The sequence below is a fragment of the Podarcis cretensis genome (genome assembly GCF_951804945.1).
Source record: "Podarcis cretensis genome assembly, chromosome: 2".
In the NCBI taxonomy this organism is placed as follows: Eukaryota; Metazoa; Chordata; class Lepidosauria; order Squamata; family Lacertidae; genus Podarcis; species Podarcis cretensis.
This window is the reverse complement of record NC_137171.1, coordinates 45,530,749-45,554,016: the sequence shown is the minus strand read 5'-3', so window position 1 is coordinate 45,554,016 and position 23,268 is coordinate 45,530,749. Positions and strand designations below refer to the sequence as shown.

General features: G+C 40.9%; 1 protein-coding gene across 5 annotated transcripts in view; it reads right to left on the bottom strand.

Annotated features, from left to right (window-relative positions):
* Positions 1-23,268, bottom strand: part of GABRA1 (gamma-aminobutyric acid type A receptor subunit alpha1) — a 41,734-nt gene that overhangs the window by 15,244 nt on the left and 3,222 nt on the right. For all 5 annotated transcript variants that reach the window (XM_079964855.1, XM_079964856.1, XM_079964857.1 and 2 more), the window contains 4 exons: positions 17,879-17,994; positions 5,103-5,170; positions 2,207-2,427; positions 281-363 (listed from right to left, as the gene is read on the bottom strand). In XM_079964855.1, the coding sequence (XP_079820981.1) occupies positions 281-363; positions 2,207-2,427; positions 5,103-5,170; positions 17,879-17,994 (488 nt within the window). The remainder of the gene's footprint in view (positions 1-280; positions 364-2,206; positions 2,428-5,102; positions 5,171-17,878; positions 17,995-23,268) is intronic.

Sequence of the window (23,268 nt, the reverse complement as noted above, 5' to 3'; positions counted from 1 at the left end):
TCGTAAAATGTAGCTGCTGTCAAGAAGAAATAGGAACTATCTATATGCTGTGCTATCACAGTGCTTTGTATAAACCTGGAGCGGAGCCATTTCCTTCTTTGGCTAAGGCCTATGCCAGACAGGATTACATTTATTCATGTAGAAAATCTTCATTTAAAAAATAAAAATGCAGTGATTGGAAAATGTGTGTACACACATACAGTTCCAGGCTTTTAAGTCTCCTGTTCTGACTGTGGAAAGGAAGGATGGGGGGGGGGGATGATTGTTAAAGTCAACTTACAGCTTCCAAATTTCAAAGGGCAAGCATGTGCATCCATGGGAAAGTCTTCTAAATGCATTGGACATTCTGCTCTCACTGTGAGTCTATAAGGGGTCACAGGTAATAGTACACATTTAGTAGCAAAAAGTGACTTTAATACAAATTATAATAAAAGATATGTATTCCAGCACAGTTTGGTTAATGTAGTATATCAAATTATCATTTGCATGAGCTTCCTGAAGAACACTTGCTTGCTTGGCTTAAAAAAAGCATTTTTCACTTCTGCTCACCCTTCTATTGTCACCTTGCAAGTATCTTTATCAATAGCAATAATGTTTTGTGCTATGTTATTACTAGGATCTTTGTAGTTTTCAGTTTGCTCTGTCGGCCACATTGAGGGGTTCAACGTTTTGACTAGAATGGTGGATAGAATACTCAATTTATCAATAAATAAAACTCAGTAGTCACTGGTTATTTTTGCTTTTGAGGCCAGCTCCAACACCCTTACTCCAGTGCTCATTTCAGTAGGACTAGGCAGGAAAAAATGGAGTTGCATTGTGAAAGTCTAGTATGCAATAGCAAAGCTGGATTTCTGCTACGTCTCTTGGTCTCCTTCTCCATTTAACCTGCTTTCATTACTTTCAATTTGTTCGCTTTTTATTGCTCAGGGTTGCTCGTCATCATTACATTCAGAACAGAGCTGTGCTGAAGGTACACATTTCTGAAAGTCAGAAATATACCATTTATTAACTATGTTTATACCCCTCCATTCACTGAAGGAGGTAAGATGATGTACCTGGTTGTGGCCACCCATGTAACAACTCCAGGTTCATGAAGGAATGAAGATTTAAACATGGCTCTTCTCCATCCTAGGGGATGCAGGTGGCGCTGTGGGTTAAAGCCTCAGCGCCTAGGGCTTGCCGATCGAAAGGTCGGCGGTTCGAATCCCTGCGGCGGGGTGTGCTCCCGCTGCTCGGTCCCAGCGCCTGCCAACCTAGCAGTTCGAAAGCACCTCCGGGTGCAAGTAGATAAATAGGGACCGCTTACCAGCGGGAAGGTAAACGGCGTTTCCGTGTGCAGCTCTGGCTCTGGCTCTGGCTCTGGCCAGAGCAGCGATGTCACGCTGGCCACGTGACCCGGAAGTGTCTCCGGACAGCGCTGGCCCCTGGCCTCTTAAGTGAGATGGGCGCACAACCCCAGAGTCTGTCAAGACTGGCCCGTACGGGCAGGGGTACCTTTACCTTTACTTTACCTTCTCCATCCTAGTCAGGCACCCTAACCACTACACTAGGCTGATTTTCAGGAGAATTCCCAGCCCTTTTGTAAAAGAGTTCCTTGTACTTTTATGCTCTTCCTCTTTTTCTGTTCCAGAACACAAGCCTTTACTGGGGTCTGCCAAGCAGACCAGAAATGCCTATGCTCCTTCTGAAGAGCAAAATCAGCTCTGGATCTTGTAAAAGGAGCAAAGCAATATCCCGTTCTTCCCGTCTCATTAGTGTGCTTGGCTTGCCAAGTGAGACAAACCCCAACTTGTCATGTACAGGATGCTACTTTAATGCCATGGAGGAAAAGACTGTTTTCACTGCAGCAGCTACAGCTCATCCATAAGACTGGACTGTAAGAGCTTAATCTCCAAACTTGTTAAAGTGAAATATGAAGCCTTTTCAGTATCCCAAAGAATTAAGTGGAACTTAAGTAAGCTTAAAGGTCATAAAGTGAAAAGAGAAGCTCAGAAGAGAAGAAAAATTGATACCAAAAACAGCTACGTTCAATGTATCCTTAATGTATCCTTTTCAGGATGTATACATCATTTCAAGATCTAGAATTATAAAATAAGTGGTTTTCTTTTTTAAAAAAGAGGAATATAGAAATAACTTGTTCATTAAGAATGATAAATTATACAACATGATTTCATAAAAGGAGAAGATGCCATGTTGCGATTCTTACCTCATTGTATAGAGCAGTGTCCCATCTTCCGTAATTCGCAAGAGTTTGTTAGGCATAGTCATGTTGTGAGCTACTGATTTCTTTCCATTGTGGAAAAAAGTATCTGGTGTCCATATTTTGCTGGCCATTAAATTATTAAGTCGGAGGACTTGCATGGGTCCTTTGAACTTCAGTCTTTCATCCCTCCAGCTTTGCCGGAAAAATACATCTATTGTGTATTCCTAAAAATTGGACAATGGGGAGTTTTGAAAATAGTACAGTTTGGCATTAGGACTACTGAATAGGAAGAAGCTTCCAGAACAAGGCAGAGCTTATTTTATAGCATGCTCTCTGCTATACTGGCAAAGAATATCTGAAACCCAAAATTGACTTTGGAAGGGTGTTACTCACCCAGTCTTCTGCATCTGGGCCTCTACATATGCAATATGGACAGACAGTAAGATTACTTCCTCAGAAAAGTTTCATATCAAAATTCAAGCCGCAACAGGGAATTCCCATGGGGAAAATGGAAGACCAGGACCATGCTCTCTCATTCCTTCTCTTCACCTGAAGCTATAATAGGTTTTGGATCTTTGGAACAAACAATACAGTCCTATACATGTCTACTCAGAAGTAAGCCTTATTGAATTAAAGCGTGAAGAACCTAAGGCTCTCCAGATGCTGTTAGACTCCAACTCCCATCAGCCCCAGCCAGCATAACCAATAGTAAGGGATGATAGGAATTATAGTCCAGCAACATCTAGAGGCCTATACATTCCAAAGGTAATTTGCTATGCCACACACATTCTGCTTCCACAAATTGCCATTCACTCACATCCACAACCAAATATAATGACAGTGCTGCAACCTGGACACAAACACAGAGCTCACTTTCATTCTGCTTCTTTCACAGAAAGTATTCTCTGCACCATGGGAATATCTAAATAAATTATCAAATGATAAACTCCAGATATGTATTATTTCACTCATACCGCACTCTTCCTCCAGGCTGATCAGAGCAGATTGCACATGGTTCCTAAGCAGCTTCTCAATCAGACATCTTATAGGGCCAGACCTTCTCTGATTCAGCTGTAAAATGATCATGTGTCTGTATAACATTTCTTCAGAGGCTTCCTTAGGTTAAAAAGGCCTCCACAAGTAGATGAAGTACATGAAACCAGCAGTCTCTGGGTAGCAGATACCAGGATGACTATTATTTTCTCTGTTCTCTACCAACCCTCCAAATGCACCAGTTACTTTGAGAACTTTAAAGTACCCTCATTGGGGTTTCAATTCTCTAGCTAGAAATGCAACTGTTTTTCATAAACTGTTTTAAAGGGGTAACATCCCAACCCTAAAAAATGTTACAATAACTTGATTGTAAAGAGAGAGTATCATAGAATAAGCATTAACTGTGATGCATGTTACAGGAGACACTGATCCTCAATGGAGGACAGTCTCACTACTATAGAAGACCATTAATGAAAGTGAACAATAGCTATGCCAGAGCATTAGCTGTGCGCAAAGCACTTGTGAGCGGAAGCAGGAATAAGAACACTTTCCTAGTCCTGCCCTCACTGTTGGACTAGCTCTGCCCCCAAAATCTGCACTGATCACAGGGATCTGTGATAAGAAACAGCTATGTGTAAGATACCAATACTCAATACAGAGTCATCGGGGACAAGACTAGCCCAGGGCTGTAGTGTCAGAGTGGCTCCAGGTGTGTGGCTCTGTTCTTGATTCAGCTCATAGTGTCACGCAAGTAATGTGGGATCATCATTCCTCAGTACATCTGAGGTCAATGCACTAGACATTGGAATTGTATAGTCCACCTGAACTGAGATCTATGCACATAGGCCCTGATGGGGCATCTAGTGAGTGCTTTGGATGTGCATGGTTTGGAGGAAAGTTCTTCCTACGATCTTGCGAAACCAAGTAATCATAATAGTCATAACAATTGTGGTTGTCACTCCACAAAGAACTTTTCCAATAATATTCATGGCCCATATATTTCAAGATTCCTGAAGGGAGTATTCTGGAACTGGTTCTGCAAAAGTATTTGCAGCTCCCAAAAGAAATTAACTTTGCAATTCATATGTCTTTTTCAGAAGATATCCATTATATGATTTACAGATAACAAACCACATCTACCTGAAAAATCGGTAGACGACTACAACCAAGGGTATGAAAAAGTCTTGCTAACTTTGGCCTCTTAAATCCTTTTAGTTTTATTAAATTATGTCATAATTTGGCATGTTTTCTAATCAATACTCAATGTTAGGGAATATCTCTTTGAAAAGGCTACATCTTTGTGGCTTACCACAAGTTGCTTAGGTACAAAATGGATAATGAAATCCCACAGATGCATTTATTATAGGTTTTTATTTTGACTTTACCTCTTTATATGTAGTAAAGTGGGTGGTCAGGCTTTTAACGACTTGAGTAGTCATGCCTGACATCATCCTTACAACAATGACAACCACAAAAACCTGCAGTTCAATTACCCATTCTTTAGGTGAGGTATGTGAGTTATATGTGTCCTCAGTAACTGTGCTGAGGATGGCCTGAACAATCAGACAAGATATAATTTACTATCATAATTTACTGTCATCTGCATTGCCCTAAACTGGTTCGCTGGATGTCTCTTAATCATGTATTCTGCACCACATACTTCAAGTAATCAATTTGCATAGTAACATGCTTTATCACGGGGAATGCTTCCTTCCCAGTTGCTGATGCTTCCCCATATTGGAAAAACTGCTCCAAACATTTCAAACAAATTGAACTATCAAACTTGGGATAGCCCTTGAGGTGAATATTTAAGTGCACTGAAATCAGTCAATGTGAAAGACTCAGAACTGGTCTAGAAGCAGAAAGCAGACAGGGCGAGACTGAGAGAAGATAGGATGGCACTTACCATATCATGGTCAGAAACAGGCCCAAAGCTGGTGACGAAGATGTCGGTCTTCACTGCAGTTACACGCTCTGATGAAGCAGGAAATTAGGATAGTGAGTGCTTATCAATAGCTTTCATTAGATCCAAAACCAGAAGCTGTTATCCAAACAAAGAACGCATTGACTTTTAGAAGCTCCGAAATAAGAGGAGGGGCTTAGCTCAATGGTAGAAAGCATGCCTTGCTTGTGGAAGGTCTCAATTCTTGGCGTCTCCTCTTCCATCTGAAACACTGGGTCACTCCTACTAATCAGTGCAGACATTACTGAGCTGGGTGGAGCAAAGGTCTGACTCATTATAAGGCAGTTTCCTATGTTATTCTAAAGCAGCAATGCAGCAGCAAGCAAAGGCTATAGCAGCCCAGTCAGCTGCTTGTGGCTGCAAAGCCAGACAGGATGTATGTGACTGTTGCCATGGAAACAAAGGGGCAGTCCATTCTGTACTGAGCACCGGATGTTAGCTCAGTGTGTGTGTCATATGACCTGTACAGGATGTACATGGGTGGAGTTTGGTGTTTCTCTCTGTTTGTTGAACAGAGCAGACATGTTTTCTCTTTTACTGTTTGACTGCTGAAGACAGGAATAAAACATGTAGATACATTTCTGTCTGAGTCTGATTCCCCTCCCTGGGGATATGCAGGGAGCAGGGAGAAGAGGAGCAGTTGGTGTGTTTTTCTCACAGCACGAGGAAAATCGCCGGAACGGACCTCGTGTGTTTATCCTACCGGGAGTCGCCGGAGGGAGGTCAAAAGAATTCAGCCGGTGCCTGGAGAGATAGGCACATACCTCTGACCGGCCCTGAATTCTGACATTGGTAGCAGAGGATGGTTGCTACGATCCATGGGAGTCTGCATCAAGGAGACTGTATTCATCCCTCTCCATGGAAGCCTGAGATGGATGCTGATTCTCTGCAGCTAGAAGCTGACCAGAAGAAGCTGAAAGCCAAGCTACGGAGCCCAGGTATGAGATTTTCGGGCTTAAAAGTGTGAATGCAGATTGATTAATTCTCTGCTTCATGGGAGCAACGTTTGGGAAAAACAGCTCCGAGAGAGAAGAGTCTGCATTCCAAACATTCCTGTGGTTTTTCCTGTCCAAGGAAAGGAATGTGGTTGCTAAGCAACGCAGATAAGGGCTGGAAGTCAGGCTATGCCCAGAGTGGCACAAACAAGTCGTGTTTTGACTAGGCCTTTACACAGGAACTGTTGGAAAGGGACTTTCCAAGCGGCCAGTGTTAGAGCTGCCAGGTGCACAGAGTGTAAACAAGCCAGCTATTGGATTTTAGAGGCTTGTGTTTGAGAGTCAATGCAAGGACTCAAAATGGATGCCAAGAAGGGGGGAGGCCTGCCTTCTCCACCCCACTTGACCAGTGACAATTATGCATCTTGGTCTATTAAGATGAAGGCCTTGCTGCAGAATCAGAGACTGTTTGAGGTGATTGAGAACCCCATCCCTGCAGCACCAACCCGTGCTTGGGAGTCACAGGATGTGAAGGCCAGAACTGCTATAATTCTGTGCGTGTCAGACTCTCAGCTTATTCATATACAAGGTTTACCGCACGCGAAAGATGTTTGGGACACGCTGAGAAGGACACATCAGAGAGATGCAGGTTCTTCAGCGTTGCTGTATTTTGAAAAGCTGACTAACCTGAGGCTTGCGCCTGATGGAGATGTTCAAGCGCACCTGACGGAAATGAAATTTCTGCGTCAGCAGATGGTGGAACGCAATTTCCATCTGGATGAGGAAGTGTTTTGCTTCATGGTGATCAACAGCCTGAATCGGACTTACAAAACGGTTGCCAGTCAGCTGGGGTCTCTCCCAGCGCAAGATCTAACGTCGGACAGGGTCTTTGCCTGCAAAGGCTTTGATGTCCCTAAAAGCCACACCACAAGTGGGGAATTCCTTCGTTTTAGACACGGGAGCGACGGTTCACATGACCCATCGCAGGGATTTGTTTTCGTCGTTTAAGAAGCAAAGCTTCGTTGTACAACAAGCCAACGGTCAAGAGCTGGAAGCCACCGGAATTGGGACTGTGTATCTTAAAAGTCTGAACTTGACTATAAACGATGTTTATTTGGTTCCAGAGTTGAGGTACAATCTGCTCAGCGTTTCGCAGATTGCCAAGAAGGGACTAAAACTGTCCTATGATGATCAACACTGCGAGATCTACAAAGATGGAGAGCTGTATCTTTCTGCCGAAGAGAAAGATGGACTGTATTTGTTGACTTTTGATCAAAGTGATTACATGGAATGTAATTCTTGTGATTCTAACATGATTTCTTTTGCAGGTGTAGCTGAAAAGAACACCAAGCAGGTCACCTCGAGGGTTGACAAGGCATTTCAGCGGGTGTATGCTGATGTGATTGGTCCTTTAGCACCATCTAGAGGCAATGCAAAGTATTACCTAATATGTGTTGATTCTTTTACAGGTTTTGTCTGGATTTATCTTTTGGAGAGACCGAAAGAAGCCTTAGAAAGGTTTAAAGAGTTTTGTGACAAGGTTAAAAATATGCATGATGCTGACATAGATTGTCTTTGCACAGATGAGAAGCCAATTTTTCTCTTACAGGATTTCCAGAGGTTCCTGAAGAAGAAAGGGATAAGACTCAAAATTGCAGCTTCCGAAGAAGCTTGGAAGAGATGTGTCTGTGTTAGGGTGAACAAAGAATTGCAAAAGGGAATGGAAGCGCAATTGCTTAGTTCACATCTGCCACATGAGTACTGGGCTGAGTCGCTAATGTCATATTGTTACACGTGGTTGAGAAAGGTTTCAAAAGACGTGGGATGTTCTCCTTTTGAGAAACTGTTCCACAGAAAACCTTCTGTTGCCCATTTCAAGGTTTTTGGGTCTCATGTGAGGACAGAAGCTCCGGGTGGAGTAAAGAATGCCAGAGGCATTTTTGTGGGTTATGAAAAGGGTCTCTACAGAGTAATTTTGTCTGAATCTGGAAAAGTGATTCTCACAAAATTTCTAGAGAGTGCTCCTGAACAGGAGAGAGTGATTGTTCACACATTTCCCACAGGTGATGATGATGATTCTGATGATGATGAGTTTGATCTTATTGAATTCAGTAGTACTGATGATGACAGCGATAGCTCAGACAGCTCAGTTGTCACAGTCATTGAGAAGAAATCTCACACAATGACTAGACCCTCAGAAGAGGAGGATGAACCACTGATTAAGCTTAGTACTGGTTCTTCAGAGAGTTCAGAGGCTGAACCAGAAAGCAAAGAAGAGCAGCACCTCTTACGTAGGTCTGAGAGAGCAACGAAGGGTGTACCACCCAAGAGGTATTCAAAAGAGTTTGCTAACCTAGCTATTGCATGTGTTGCTGTTGTAAACGACCAAGGTCAAATTGAAGCTGTGTCTGAGTCAGAGACAAAGGCACAACAGAGAGTTGCTAACCAAGGTAATGCAGATGCACTCATTCCTTGGAAGTCACACAACCAGAGAGGTACATTGGTAAAACCAGTGGCGGGTAGTTCCAAGGGTGGAACTGAAACAACAGGGGAGTGTTATAAGTATAACAACTGTTTGTTTTCTTCTCTGGATGACGCTTTGCTCGCAGCACGCATTGATACTTTAGGGGGAGTATGTTATTCTAAAGCAGCAATGCAGCAGCAAGCAAAGGCTATAGCAGCCCAGTCAGCTGCTTGTGGCTGCAAAGCCAGACAGGATGTATGTGACTGTTGCCATGGAAACAAAGGGGCAGTCCATTCTGTACTGAGCACCGGATGTTAGCTCAGTGTGTGTGTCATATGACCTGTACAGGATGTACATGGGTGGAGTTTGGTGTTTCTCTCTGTTTGTTGAACAGAGCAGACATGTTTTCTCTTTTACTGTTTGACTGCTGAAGACAGGAATAAAACATGTAGATACATTTCTGTCTGAGTCTGATTCCCCTCCCTGGGGATATGCAGGGAGCAGGGAGAAGAGGAGCAGTTGGTGTGTTTTTCTCACAGCACGAGGAAAATCGCCGGAACGGACCTCGTGTGTTTATCCTACCGGGAGTCGCCGGAGGGAGGTCAAAAGAATTCAGCCGGTGCCTGGAGAGATAGGCACATACCTCTGACCGGCCCTGAATTCTGACATACTGTATTCAAAATTGGCCCATAACATTAACTTAGTCATTTTGGCCCAGATCCACAAAACCATCAGTATGCTGTTGCTTACAAATTATTTTCATCCCCAGCAGACTGATCAGGCACCTGACTGGCCTTCCCGGCTACAGAGAGATGATAGATTGTATTTCTGTTCAGGGAAGTTTTTAACGTGTGATATTTTACTGTATTTTTGCTTTCTATGGAAGCCGCCCAGAGTGGCTGGGGAGGCCCAGCCAGATGGGCGGGGTATAAATAATAAATTATTATTATTATTATTATTATTATTATTATTATTATTATTATTATTTCTATGTTGAGGTGTTCTATGCTGAGACACCTAGGTTGTGGAACTCTTTCCCCATTTATAATACGCAAGCACCATCAATGTTTTTGCTTCGATTGCCTGATGAAGTACTTTCTGTTTATATGGGCCTTTTCTGATGCATACAGATCCTTTTGTCATTGTGCACCACTATCCAGACAAGTACTATTCTATTTTGTTTTATGGATGTGTTCTATTCACTGCCTAGGCACTTCATTTATTTTTGCAGTCTATGAGCCTTTAAAATAAAGAAATAAATTTAAATTACTGTAATTACTCTGAAATGTGCATGTACTATAAATTAGCATATGCACATTTTATTCAAATATATGTCCTTTTTGTGACACCTAAGTGGCCACCACAGACACATTCCTTTTATAAATCCATGGGTGAACACATGTGCACTGTTACAGGCTGGTTTAGGTAGGTCTGTGCTTCCACCTCCAGTGAGACTCGAGGTGAGTTCAACACTGCCGTTTACTCTGCATTCAGTGCACTCCCGCCACAGATTTGGTGTTAGCCACAGTCCATATCTATCCTGTTGTTTCTTTTGAAATACTGTAATTGATGCATCCCGCTCCCCCTCCCCGCAAAAAAACAACAAATAGTTTTGATCTGAATTGAGAAGAAGAATGAGGAGCAATGAGCACATGTCAGGGACTGGCTGGACACCGAGGAGTGGTGGCTGGATACTGATATATGGTCACCAGGAGAAGCGGGGTTGGAGATTGACTTGGAATAAGGGACCAGTGAACTGGGGGAACCTGTAACCAGGAGCCAGGAGATAAGAGTCACAGGCAGGAGAAGCTGCAGGATTGGAGAGTAAGGAACAGGTACTGGGGGGAGGAGACAGATAGGTCAGGCTGGTGTAAAGCCAAGGGTTTTCACACCTCCTCCTCCTCCTCCTGCCCCCACCTCTTCAGCTCCACTTTTGCCCAGGGCTAGAAGAGAATTGAAGCTGGAGGAGCAGAAGGTATTGCGCACAGCTCAAATAGGGGAGATACATAAACTGCAGTCGGGGGTGGGGCCTCTCTGTTGCCTCATAGGGTGCACACCTAGGAGTAACTGAGAGATATAGGACTGATGGACATGCCTTCCCCTAACTTACAAGTGTAGCTTTTACAATAAAGAGTTGATTTCTCACTCTGGACATTCTGCTCAATATCAACTTCCTGGGAAGTAAAAAATAATATTGTAGTATTCCAGCTGTGGTTGCTTTGTCACACAGTGACTTTTGAGGGCTATTTTTTGACTGCTCTTAGGACTGACAACCATACAAATGATATTGAAGAGTCAGTTAGACAGTGAGTGTTCCTAATTAGTCCTCCAGCAAAATGGATGTGGCCTAGTCAAACCTGCTTCCAAGAGAATATTAATTGCCTTAGAGAAAGGTACGGATTTTCTTGACGCCTAATTGGGTTGGAGCTTAATCCTAAAGAGGGTCATAGTGAGAATTAACCTCAAAGCACTGAAGTTGTAAGGTTACTCTTGCTCCCCAAAGAAATATTCATCTTGAAAAATGAGTCTTCATTTCTTGGTGGAGCAAACTGCTTGGGAACTGAAGGCTGTGTTCTCATCTAAAAGAGCAAATTAGATTTAATGTTTTTCCTTAGGTCGACTAAGGGACCTAGCTACAGTATATGTTACACACAAATAGGTTCAGTGCAAACCCTGAAAACCTATTTTCCAGGAAAATCTGTGTTGGGTTGGGATGAACTGAAATGGAGAACGGAGAAGGGTGAAAGGAGCAGACTGGAGAGGAGAGGATTCCTCTTAATGCTTAACTTAATGCTTAATGCCTTGGTTCCTGAACGCTCCAGCCCTATATACATTTCCTGGGAGTAAATCCCACTGAGCTCAATGGGACTTCTGAGCAGGCATTCCTAGGATTGTGATAGATGTATATTTTCCTGTGAAACAGGCTGCCTGGGTTTATTTTTATCAATCTGTTTAGTTCTCAAACTTTATACACCTCTTAGCATTGCATCTCATAGGTTTAACTGGCAGGTCCTATTGAATTCAATGCAATTAAATTAGCTTAAATTCCTATATTTTAATATGTGTGCTCAGAGTGCCTGACTTCCCAAAGTGATTCTTAATGATGATCAGTGTCAGGATAAACCAACATGGTGCCCTCCAGGTGTTGGATAACAACTTAGACCATTCTTTGGCATTGGCCATATATTGGTTCGGGCTGATGGTAGCTGATATCCACAACATTTAGAGGCCACCACTTTGGCTAAACTGGCCTAGGTAAAAGATGAATGAGTGCTGGTGCTCAGTGCTTTTCAGCAGCTATGACTATGCAGACAGCCCTAAGCAATTACAACATGTCGTGTTCTGACCTTACCCAGAGTCCTCTCGTCCCAAATTGCATCATTTATGTCATCAGTCATGTTACGTGACATATATTTTTTTTTTGTTAAACTCTACCTGAATAACTAGCTTTCTCTGAGTAGATTCTGTGGGGGGTTTTTTAATAATGATGATGATGATGATAATTTCTGCACGCTGAGAAGGGAACTGCCCTTTTGTAGATTCGTGTTTTTTAAAAAGACATGCATGTGCTTGTTTACCACTTTTGCAATTAGATGATTCAGCTGTGCTTTGTTACATGCTCCAAAAATAATGACTCATTCTTACATAGGACACTTTAGAGCAAGTGACTCACAGACTTGGGGTATTACTTCACAATGAAAGATAACCATCTCTTCTTTTACCATTATTAGTTTGAGCGTTTACACCCACCATCTAGATGGAATTGTGTTCCTTTGGTCTACAAAACCTGGTGCCAACCTGGACTCAAAGCCGCCTCAGGCGTCCTTATGGATGACCTTTATGAAAAGGACAGAGGGAGTGCAATTCTGTTCTGTTTTCATTTCATCCTCAAAAATGCATTGGGGGGCAAGGGAACTAAGAAGAGGTTGTGGGCTAAGGTCTTCAGCACTCAATGTAAGCCATAAAGAAAGGAGCTAACAGAAATTCTAACATAAAAGGCCTACTTTTTCAAAATACTCAGAAGTCTGTCTGTCTCTGTGTGTGTGTGTGTGTGTGTGTGTGTGTGTGTGTGTGTTAGCAGAAGTATAACTGGAGCATTTGCCCGTTTTCAGCTCACAAGTTTGTAAACAGAGTAGGATTGTGCCTCAGCTCTATGTGTACCCTGAATAATGAGGTAAATCGGGGTGATTTAGGATAGTCATTCACATTATCCCCCCTCCCCAGTTGAATCACTCTATTAACAAGCATGTGTTAAAGGCTAATAGGGGGCTGTACAACCTTGCAAGCAGCTCTGTTGCATTAATTTCTCCATAAAGTTAAAGCATGACTGCTGCCACCCTTTTCTGAGAAGCAAAACCAAGCTGACTAGGGAAATGCCCAAAGCTTGAAAGGGAAGGGGGTGCAAAGGAGAAATGCAAAGGTGGGGGCCTTTTTTTTTTAGGATGGACAGGTCTAGGTTTTAATCACAGCAAGTTTTTTCCCCAGTGCGCTCCAATCACAGTGATTTGAGGGCAGGATGTTGGAGTCAACAAATGGGCCATCACTCTCAATTCATAAGGGTAGGGGAAGACATCACAGTCTCCTTTGGGATGTAGAAAACAACTAGAACATATTATTTTAAAATAATGACCAACTACATAGAATCAACAACCAAACCGTTGCAGTTGATCTAATATATGAAGCCAATATATGTCCCGTATGAAACGTAAAAAGGAAGAATAAAACATGATCAGGTGGGAACAAGCTAGTCTGGCTGCTTCGACATTATTATACTAATGTCACTGGATACAGTGGAAGATTCATAGTTTCTTGTGTGACTAAAGATTAATAGCCACCCATCGAAATTCATGAGCTTAACAATTCTTAAAGCCTGTTGGATTTATTTGTGTGAGGCTTTCCAGTGATCAAGGCTCCAACCAGATGTTAAGACTTGTAGCACTGGCTTACTTTGAGTAAGGTGAATTAACTATTAGTAGCACTGCGGCATAAAATATGATGCTTTATTTACTGCAGGGATTTTGCAAACATCATAGCTGAAAGACGCACTCATACAAATATATAGCTTCAGGACATTATGGTTGGATGTCTCTCTGGCACTTTGAAGGCATCTGTATGTTGGAAGGTGAAATGCAATAATGCTATCACTTTTACCCATTAGCATACTAGTTGACATAGGTCTGTGTTCTGCTAAACATCTCAGGATAACTTCTTTAATTGATGGACAATCAATCGATACAAGTGATATACTATTACTTATGCCACTAATCTAAATGTCAATAAGTGCCATTATCTCTGTTTAAAAATAAAGGTGTTGCAAGTGGTGAGTTGGTCTTGCCAAAGAATCTAATCTTCATCCTATCTCCTCAGTCTTTACCTGAGCTATTTAAGTTTTTTTATTTTGGAGCACTTGTTTAAGGATAAATAATAACTCAAAGATGGAAGGTGTTCATTCTAATCTACAAATACATGCTGTTTACTTAAAAGGTGGGGGGGGGGCTTGGTTGCCTAAGAGATAATTATTGGACCTAGCTATCCAAACTGATGGATTCTACTTGAACAAGAGGATACAAATTCAGTTCCGTGTGAAAATAGAATTTGAATTGGATCAAGGGTCAAAACTCCACTGAGTGTATCATTGCACATGTAATAGGAATTGTCTTCCAAAAAAACCCCCCACACATATACAGAGCTATACATTTGAAACTCTATAGAGCCTTGACTAATCCATCTCCATCTCATGCTGGCCAAGGAAAACGGGAACAGAATATATTTATACTGCAATCTTCAGAAGCCATGCTGCCAAAAGACGGGATAAGAATGTTTGTTCATCGTGTGTGTCTTCCTGCCAAAGGATGCAGCACCTTCAGCTACCTGATTTTGAGAAACCTAAACGATAGGGGTATCAGAGAACTCTGCAAACTTTAGATCTGGGGGATCCAGCTCCTCTCCCACCCCCCACCCAAACACATCAGTTTGGGGGCAGACCCAAACTGTCTTGGGTCTTGTCTGAAATGAGCTTGGATTGTGGCCTTAGACATCTCCAGGCTCCATATCATGTTGAAAATGTGGTTAAAGGCATGATTTTATCTTTATCCACATAAATAATGCTGTTTTAAAGATTGCACCTTTCTCAGATATCCTACAAGGCACATTTGACTCTCACCAGTTGCACTGCAACGGTTTTTTAGCTGTTAATGGCCACCAACCCAATGGCTATAGTATAGCCAGTGATGTGGTCACAATGTACACACAGGCCCTGAAAATGTCTTCCATAACACAGAGTTCCTGGGTTTTATAGATAATACTTTTTGGGAAGCTGTTCCTTTGAATTGGTAGCAACAGTTTTATTAGACAGACACCAGTAAAATGTGCTGTTTCTCAAAGTTACATGCTTGATGGCTTGATTCAAATGTTTTATTGACAAATCCCAGAACTTTCTCTATGAGAAAAGAAACGAGTTCACACTGGGGACATATTTAAGTGCCATGTTAACACACTACTGCAAACTATCACTGTTGTTGGCTATGCCAATGCATATGTTGAAAATGGGGCCGCTGATCTGTGCTACGGCTTGTCGTGATTATACGTGATCATGAATGAAATCAATTTTCAAAATTTAATTAGTTCTTTTTCTCTTGGTCTCATGGCTATATGCAGGAGTTAAACCTTATGTCTTGGTGCGGGGGGGAAGAGGTGGTCAGAAAGAAAAAGGCACTTTAATGCAGAAAATATTTCAGAATAAAGGAGATAGCCTTGGACTAAGTATGCTGCAACTAGCGACTGGCACTGCATAGATAATCTACCTGGATTCATCCTGCTTCCGTCCAATTCACAGGTTATGGATGGCATTCCCAAGCCTCCCTTTAATCCCCACTCACAGCAGCTTGAATACCCCTGAATCATTTTTAATAATTGATTTAAATTGCATCAAATTATCCCTTCGCCTAATCAGAAAAGGCATTACCACTAATTCATGTATTATTCTTAAATGAGATCCATCCAGCTTTACTTGTATAGTATGTTCGGCGAGAACCATTACGGTTGACTAAAACCTACTATTGTATTAATCAAGGATCAAGAAATATTTATTTCTGGGCTAATCCTTGAGTTTACATGAAAGTAGAGGAAATAGCAGCACAGGAAGCAAGCAGAATGATTCCTCATTTGTTTTTTTTATAGATAGCTTCCAAAATTAAATTCAACGTCCTCAGTGCAGAACAATCCATTATTTTCTTCAGTTCTTCATAATCTATGAACAATATATACTCAACAAAGCCAAAGTTTAAAGACAATCATTGCTAAATTCAATGCCATTATAATAAAGACTTTATTCAGCATCTACAGGGGAATCTGATAAAAGTAACAGATAACAGATAACCAGGGTGGGGAGTGGGGGAGGCACTGAATAACTGGTTAGATGATAGATTGCACATGTTTGTGTTTTCTGTGTGGCAAATGAACGCTTCTTTGAGGGTTGTTGAAATTAAATATGACAAGTGGAAAAACATTTCATTTTCTATGAAACGTACATACCTGATAGCTGAACATTTTTTCATCATTTTATGCTTAGTAGATGGTTTGGGATCAAAAGAAATGATATGTGCACAGATGAGAGAACTATACATACAGCTGATTTTTCTTTTTTCTTTTAGCTTTCTGTTTTTGCTGCAGCAATTCCAGCTGCTGAAGAGACAATGTACCATCTGATTCAAGCAAACATGCCGGGCTGAATCCAGACATCCTTTGCATGAATACAAGGGTTCCTTCCTTCCATTTCCGTACAAAGGGGCTGAGACTCAGCAGAGTCTCCCGCTGGATGAAACAAGGGTGAGTGAAGTTTTGCTGATTCCTTCTGCAAACCCCCCCCCCCTGCTTCCCATACTGTTCTAGAGAGGGTCTAACCCTCCAGAGCAGCTTCTCAGAGGGCATGGGATGGAGTCTTCAGGAGGAAAGAGGAGTCAGCAAAAATTGTCTCCCATCCTTCCTCCAGAGGTAGAGTCCTATGAGTGGGTTTTCATTTTTGGTTATGGATCCAAGCCATTGTCTCTATGACAGCAAGAACTCCTGAAGGAGAAATAGAAGTCAAAGCTCTGCTCAGTTCTCTGACACATCTACACACATGTGTTCTTTGGATCCCGGTAATTATCTTAATGGTCATGTCCTTGGAAGTTCATAAGATTTTGAAAGTTATTTGACAAATATTAGATACAAGTTGATGCATCAAATAAAAAACCATTAGGAACAACATTGAGCGTACTATATCTTGAGTGCCTAGACATATCACCAGCACATCTTAAGCTGCCCCTTCCTGTTGTAGCCCCCTGTTCACACCCACCCACACCTGAAAAGAGTGCTCCTGGATGCTGAGAGCAGTATTTGCTGTAAAGTGAGGAACTACAATCAGATGTAGAAATTGGGACAGTCTCCCACATAAATTGTGGTAGACTGCAGCATCAGAGAACTCTTAAAAAGAAAATATTTTTGAATACATTCTAAAAAATCCTAGAGCAGCATTATATGTTAATAATACAAGAAATACAGTCGACGTTAGGTTTAAAGATGCTCTTTTTTGCCATTATTATTTTTTTAAATTGTGATGTGATTATTTTCGTAATTATGTCACTGTTCATATTTCACATTTTCAGGGCTGTGTAAAAAGGCTGATTTTGGCTCTGAAGTCAACTGTTAGAACTGATCAGGCAGTCCTTAAATCAGTATGGCCCACTTCTGCCAACAGGGTTAGCTTCTCAATCACAAGACACATTTATATGATAGTATGCCCCATTGTCATTAGTGGGAATTACTTACTAACAAATATGATCACCACTGCTACCTTCAATCTAACTGTGTTCAATCTGGGAGCAAAGTATAAATCTGATTTAATGGGAATGATTTGGTCTTTAAAGATTTAATACAGCATCAGTCATGGAAGATGAGACTTTCATTTACTTTGATTCAGATATTTACTGCCCAACCCAATGGAAGTGAATCCCATTATATTCAATGGGATTTGCTCTTAAGTAAATGTGCCTAGATTTGTGACTTTAATCAATGTTATGAGAGGATCCGGGAGCGGGGAGGGGAACAGACTTTTTTCATCTTTTGGATCATGGAATTTGGCTGCATATTAAGAAGTGTTTATATGACAACAAGAGAGGATTTAGCAAGGGAATGTTGTTGGATGGATCAGTTTTCAATACCTCTTCGTTAATTTTATCAGTTTACAAACATATAAGGTAATATGATTACATTTTCAAAGAGCAAAAGGAACAATCATTTTAGGCAATATTGTTCGTAAAGTCAATCAAGGTAACACACACCTCCCAATCCGGGTCTCAGGCGGTTATCGTAACCATCAAGCAAGCGGTCCAGAATTCGAGTGAATATTGTTGTGTTGTCCTTAATTTCATCTTGTAAGGAAGTTGACTGTCCATAGCTAGGGAGGAAAACACTGCTGTTAACATTATAAACCATTAATCCACCAACAAACCTACAAAATCATAATTCTGAAATCTGCTTAATCTTGCTTATACTGATTTATAGATGCAAAATCTCTTCCATCATGCCAGATTGCAGTAGCATTATAGGATACTTTCTCCTGCATGCTTTCTTTTTAAAGAATGCATAGTCATTGGGCAGCTTAGAGCAATGCACAGGATGCCTAGAAATGGATAATAAATTAGACAAAAGAGGCCCTACAACAAAATGTTGTGATGTGGGGTGCTTCTGTTCAAGATTTCAGACCCTTTGATCCATTCATTGACCTCCCACTGCGACAGTTTCCCTCTTCCCTCTGCCCTGCAATAGTAACTCACCAACTCACCACCACTGAGCATGGGGGGAGGGGAAGCTCACACATTTGTGCCTGATCCTGTTATATTACATTCTTTAATTTCTCTTTAATGTCTATGACATTAAAGCTCTCTCTTCCATCCCTGGAGACATTTTAAAATAACTTCTCAGTTTGAACCAGGAAGATACAGATATAGGCATATTCCCTTGCTCACTCGCTCAACTGTCTATTCCTCTCTCTCTCTCATGCAGTAACTCAACCTTTAGTTCCTGGCTGGGGGGGGGGGGGTCCTGCAAAAATTTAGTACCTGCGGAACCTCACGGTTGCTCAAAGTTTGCCAATACTTCTCTTTTGTGCAATGGTGGTGGTGCAGAGGCAGCTTTGGCTATATACTGTATGCTTCAGTATATAAAAGTACAGGGAGACTCCAATTGGTATCAGTATATAGATTTTGATCCTTTATTTTTTTATGCTGTTTTATGCATTATTTCTACTTTCCAGTCTACAGATTTATGAGTGTAAAATAGTGTGTTTTCCTTAAATCCCCTCCCTCAAAAAATCAGTTTATGAAAGCTTACCTTAAAAAAAGTACATAAATCATCTAAATATGCTAACAGAAGTAAACTGCAATCCTAACCCCACTAATCTGGGATTCAGCACCATTGTACTCAATGGTGCTTCCTTCTTAGTAGACTTGGTATGGATTGCACTGGGAACTAATAATCAACAACCCGTTGCTAAACATTTTCCCTTAGAAATACGTGGCAGTGGTTTCAACAAAGTATGTTTCGAATTGTGGCCAATGATATCTCCATGTAGCACAGCCTTGTTTGCATCCCTGTAAACTGGTTGGCACCATCATAAAAGGTGTAGTCATTTCTAATTTTTCTTTACTAAAATGAAAACCCATTTACACCTAAATTTTATTGACGTCTTTGCTTTTATTTTAGGAAAATAAACCTGGAGGCATACCTAAATCGTTGCTTAGCAAACAGGAAATTACATTTTGATATAGCAGGGACGTTTCCCCTTCTCTCTCCTAGATTTCATACCTCCTGCCCAAATGATAAATAAACATCTGCACCCAATATACCTGACAGCAGGGCTGTTCAGGCATCCTGGCAATTGCAGGGATATGGCTTTATGGTTCATGCAGCAGGTCTTTAGAGCCAGCTGCTGAAATTAGCTACGAATATCAACTGGAAAGCTAATGTGTTAGCATGGTAGTACAGCTCCCTTTTTACCAGAATGCAGTTTTGATATATATAAATGCTGGTAGCAGTTGGTTTCCATGGATTTGCCACGGCCATGAGCTAAGTTCTGTCCTCTTCAAACACCTGAAGTTCTTGTCATTAAGAAAGTGCTCCCCTTTCTGCACTTTCAAGTACAAGCCATACTGTTTTCTCCTAATCATCTATCATGGTTGTCTAAGAGCCAAATCTTGGAGTCCTTCTTCTGCCCTTTAACTGGGAAAGATCCTATTTGCAAAGTGGGCCATTTGCCAGTGTAAACTCAGCAGGACTTAGCCCTTGAACCCCAAGCTACTTTCCTCTTGATCACTTTGTCACATACATTATTACTGAATCAGCCTTTTTTGGGTATCTGATGTGAGGTAATGAACAAAAATCTTTGCTCCAAAAAGTCCTCGGAACCGTACCTCTTCATGAATGTTAACAAAGGGGATAAATGTTTTATAAGGTACAATTATACTGATCATCTTTTCCCATAAACTGTCATTGAGATGGGCGATATGCAATATTAAGCTGGTGTTACTCTTCCTAAATGTGAATATGAGATTTTTGTACAACTAACAAGCAGAAATATGGAAAAGAGCTAGTTTGTAGTACCTTTTTATGAGCAGAAAAATTCAGCTATAGCTCTTTCAAATGTCGCCCCCTCCCGCCCCCAATAAAAGATTTCAAATTGAAACAGTGTTCCTTCAAACTACCGGTTAAAAATGCACATAAGCAAACACAGAGTGTGTTTAATTACAATTAATTTGATTCTGTATGAGAAATGTTGCTGTTGCTGCTGCTGCTGCTGCTGCTGTTGTTAGAATATACTGCCCTATACCCGAAGGTCTCGGGGCAGTTCATAGGATAAAATCAGAATATAAAACCACAAAGTACATAATCAGCTCACTAGAGGTGTAATATAATTCCTATCCTAAGTACACCTTTGCAAACTGATGGATTTTTATTAAATTCCCTGTTATTATTTTTAAACATCGGGGGGGGGGGGTTCTTTTCTTTTCTTTTTTTGCTACTCGTAAGGAACAAGAGTGTACTACCCTATATAGTTTGTTAAGGGCCACCTGCCACATTCCAGATAAGACAGGTCTCTGCATCGCCTTCATACGCTAATTGCATCTTTTCTGTAGCACCTGAAGGTCATTTGCACTTTTGGAGACACAATATCAACATGTCCCCAAGAGCTGTATCTGGTAAAGACTTCCTGACACGTGTTTGCCATGTGGTTTTCAGACGTACCAAAGCCTTTCAAGTACAATGTGGTCAAACTCCTGCAGAAATGCAGTGGCCCATTTTTTCCTTGGAAGTGGAAGCAAGAAGCGTCCTGATGCCTAATTATTGTACTACATTTTCCATAATCAGCAGGATCTTCAGTGTGTTTCTCCTGGTCACGTGCCATTAATCTAAATGCCAACACAATTCTCTGAAGAAAGACCAGATGGACACGACTCTTAGGAACCAAGCTGTTCTTCAATGCCTATATCAGAATGAAGGTGGGTAAGAGCAATGGGCGAAATCCGAAATGTATAGGCCTTGTTATGTCCCATTGAAACCAATGGGGTTTATGTGAACAGTGATTGGTTTAAGCAACATTAATTTCAATGGGCAATCCAGTTGGTGTGCTTTACTACACAGCCCTATATATGTCCGTTCAGAAGCGGGTCCTGTTGAGTTCAGTGGACCACCCTCCCAGGAAATTGGGCATAGAACTGCTGCCTTAGTATGCTCAATTATATTCTAGAATTTGCTCATCATTGAAAATGTACTGATAAATGCATACATATGTTTATGAGAGATAAAGATCAAAGTGGCATACTACTGGCAACATTGTGAAGATACAATTGATAATACCTATTTCCTGAACGTGATGCTTTTAAAGACATCAACTTAGAAGTCTTGCTATTTTTTTCAGATAAACACTCCGTTGAGCAGATGTCTCCTTCTGAATAGGCCTCTATATAATGCAAACACAAGCCCCTTTCTCCACCATCATAAAACGAAACATTAGAAATGTGAAATTTGCAGTGTTTCCTACCATTTCTCTTTGACACAATCCACCAGTCCTCCTCCTTTTTCTTTTTCTTTTTCTTTTTCTTTTTCTTTTTCTTTTTAAAAGCCCAATCTCTCACAAGCATTGGCAATGCCATTTATAAACACAACTGTTGGATTACAAATTTGTGACCCTGCCTTCCATTTGGCTGGCCCTCTTTGTGTTATTGATCTCTAAACAGCCATAAGACAAACCTGTGCAAGGATTTTATCTATGAAATTAAGGGGGGGGGGTGTTCAGTGTATTTTGAACATCTTGAAGGAAAATGTCAGTGACTGTGTTTGTGGTTCCATACTAAACAACTGTATAATAAAACACTGTGCACTGACTCCATCTACAGGTCATTATAATAGTGACACCTCATAAAATTTTTCAAAAGCAGGCAAATGCATCTTGATTCCCAATTCCAAATCCACAATTCCAGTGAAACATACACATCAGCACATGATAAAGAGAAAATGGCAAAACAGAGGAAGATATCCATGGGTCAAAGTTCTCCTGTTCCCCTTTCCTTTAGGAAACCAGTGTTTTTGTTCCTTCATCACTCATCAGCTGTGTGAAATAGAGCTGTACACATCTTTTGCTTCTATATTTATTTTATTGTCCTGTTCTTTTAGAATAAATGCTGAAGCTAAATTCAAAAATCCTCTGCCCCAACTCATTACACAAACACACATTTACACCGTTACCTGGGAATGATTTATATAATGCTGCTGAATAAAGGGAAGGGAGTTATGGGGAACAATTCTGTACCTATAATTCGTTATTCAGAATGAAAACGTATTTCCAATGATATATTCAGTATATGCATTATTGATAGAGGTGATTCTTATATGTACATTTCAAAGTCTAAGAATTCTCCCCATCCCCCATTCAGTATGTTTGAAGTGTATTTCACATTCTATTGATGTTAGTGACCAATTTCCCCTGTCTAATAATGCAATTAGATTGCATCCTTCTCATGCATGGTGTCAAACCATACCCAAAATTTCAAATCCACAACTACAATATTTAGGCACAATTGTTCACATTTTTTAAACCCAATGTATTTTAGCAGCACAAACCTATGAACCTCTACTCAGAAGTTAATCCTATTGAGTTCAATGGAACTCACTTCCAGAAAGTGAAGATGGGCTCAAACTCAGTATTATAGAGCAACTACTTAACAAGTAAGGTCCAGTCCTAGAGTCTGCAGTCCTGCTAATTTCAGTGAAAACAGACAATGAAGAAATCTCTGTATAAATTGCTAAAGCAAAGCTGTGGTTTCCCCTCTGCGCAGAATAAATTGTTGCAAAAATTATCTGTGCAAAGGCCTATCTAATTTTAGCTGCATTTAAATCATTAATCTAACCTTAGGGTGGGTAAAGTAGTCTTGCTGAACTCTTTTTTGAAGAGCAATTGCATTAAAAGATGTTATGCAAACAAACTGTAGTTTTCTTTCAATCTTCTCGTATTTTGACTTAGCTGGGATTTGAGCAGGATTAACTTCCCCCACATACAATTAGTAGTAGCCTAGTACATGTGCTGCTTCTTTCTTATTCTTTTGATGCAACCAATAGAAAAAGAGTTCCATACTTATATTAATGAATTATTTTTTAAAAAATAAACTCTTTCCCC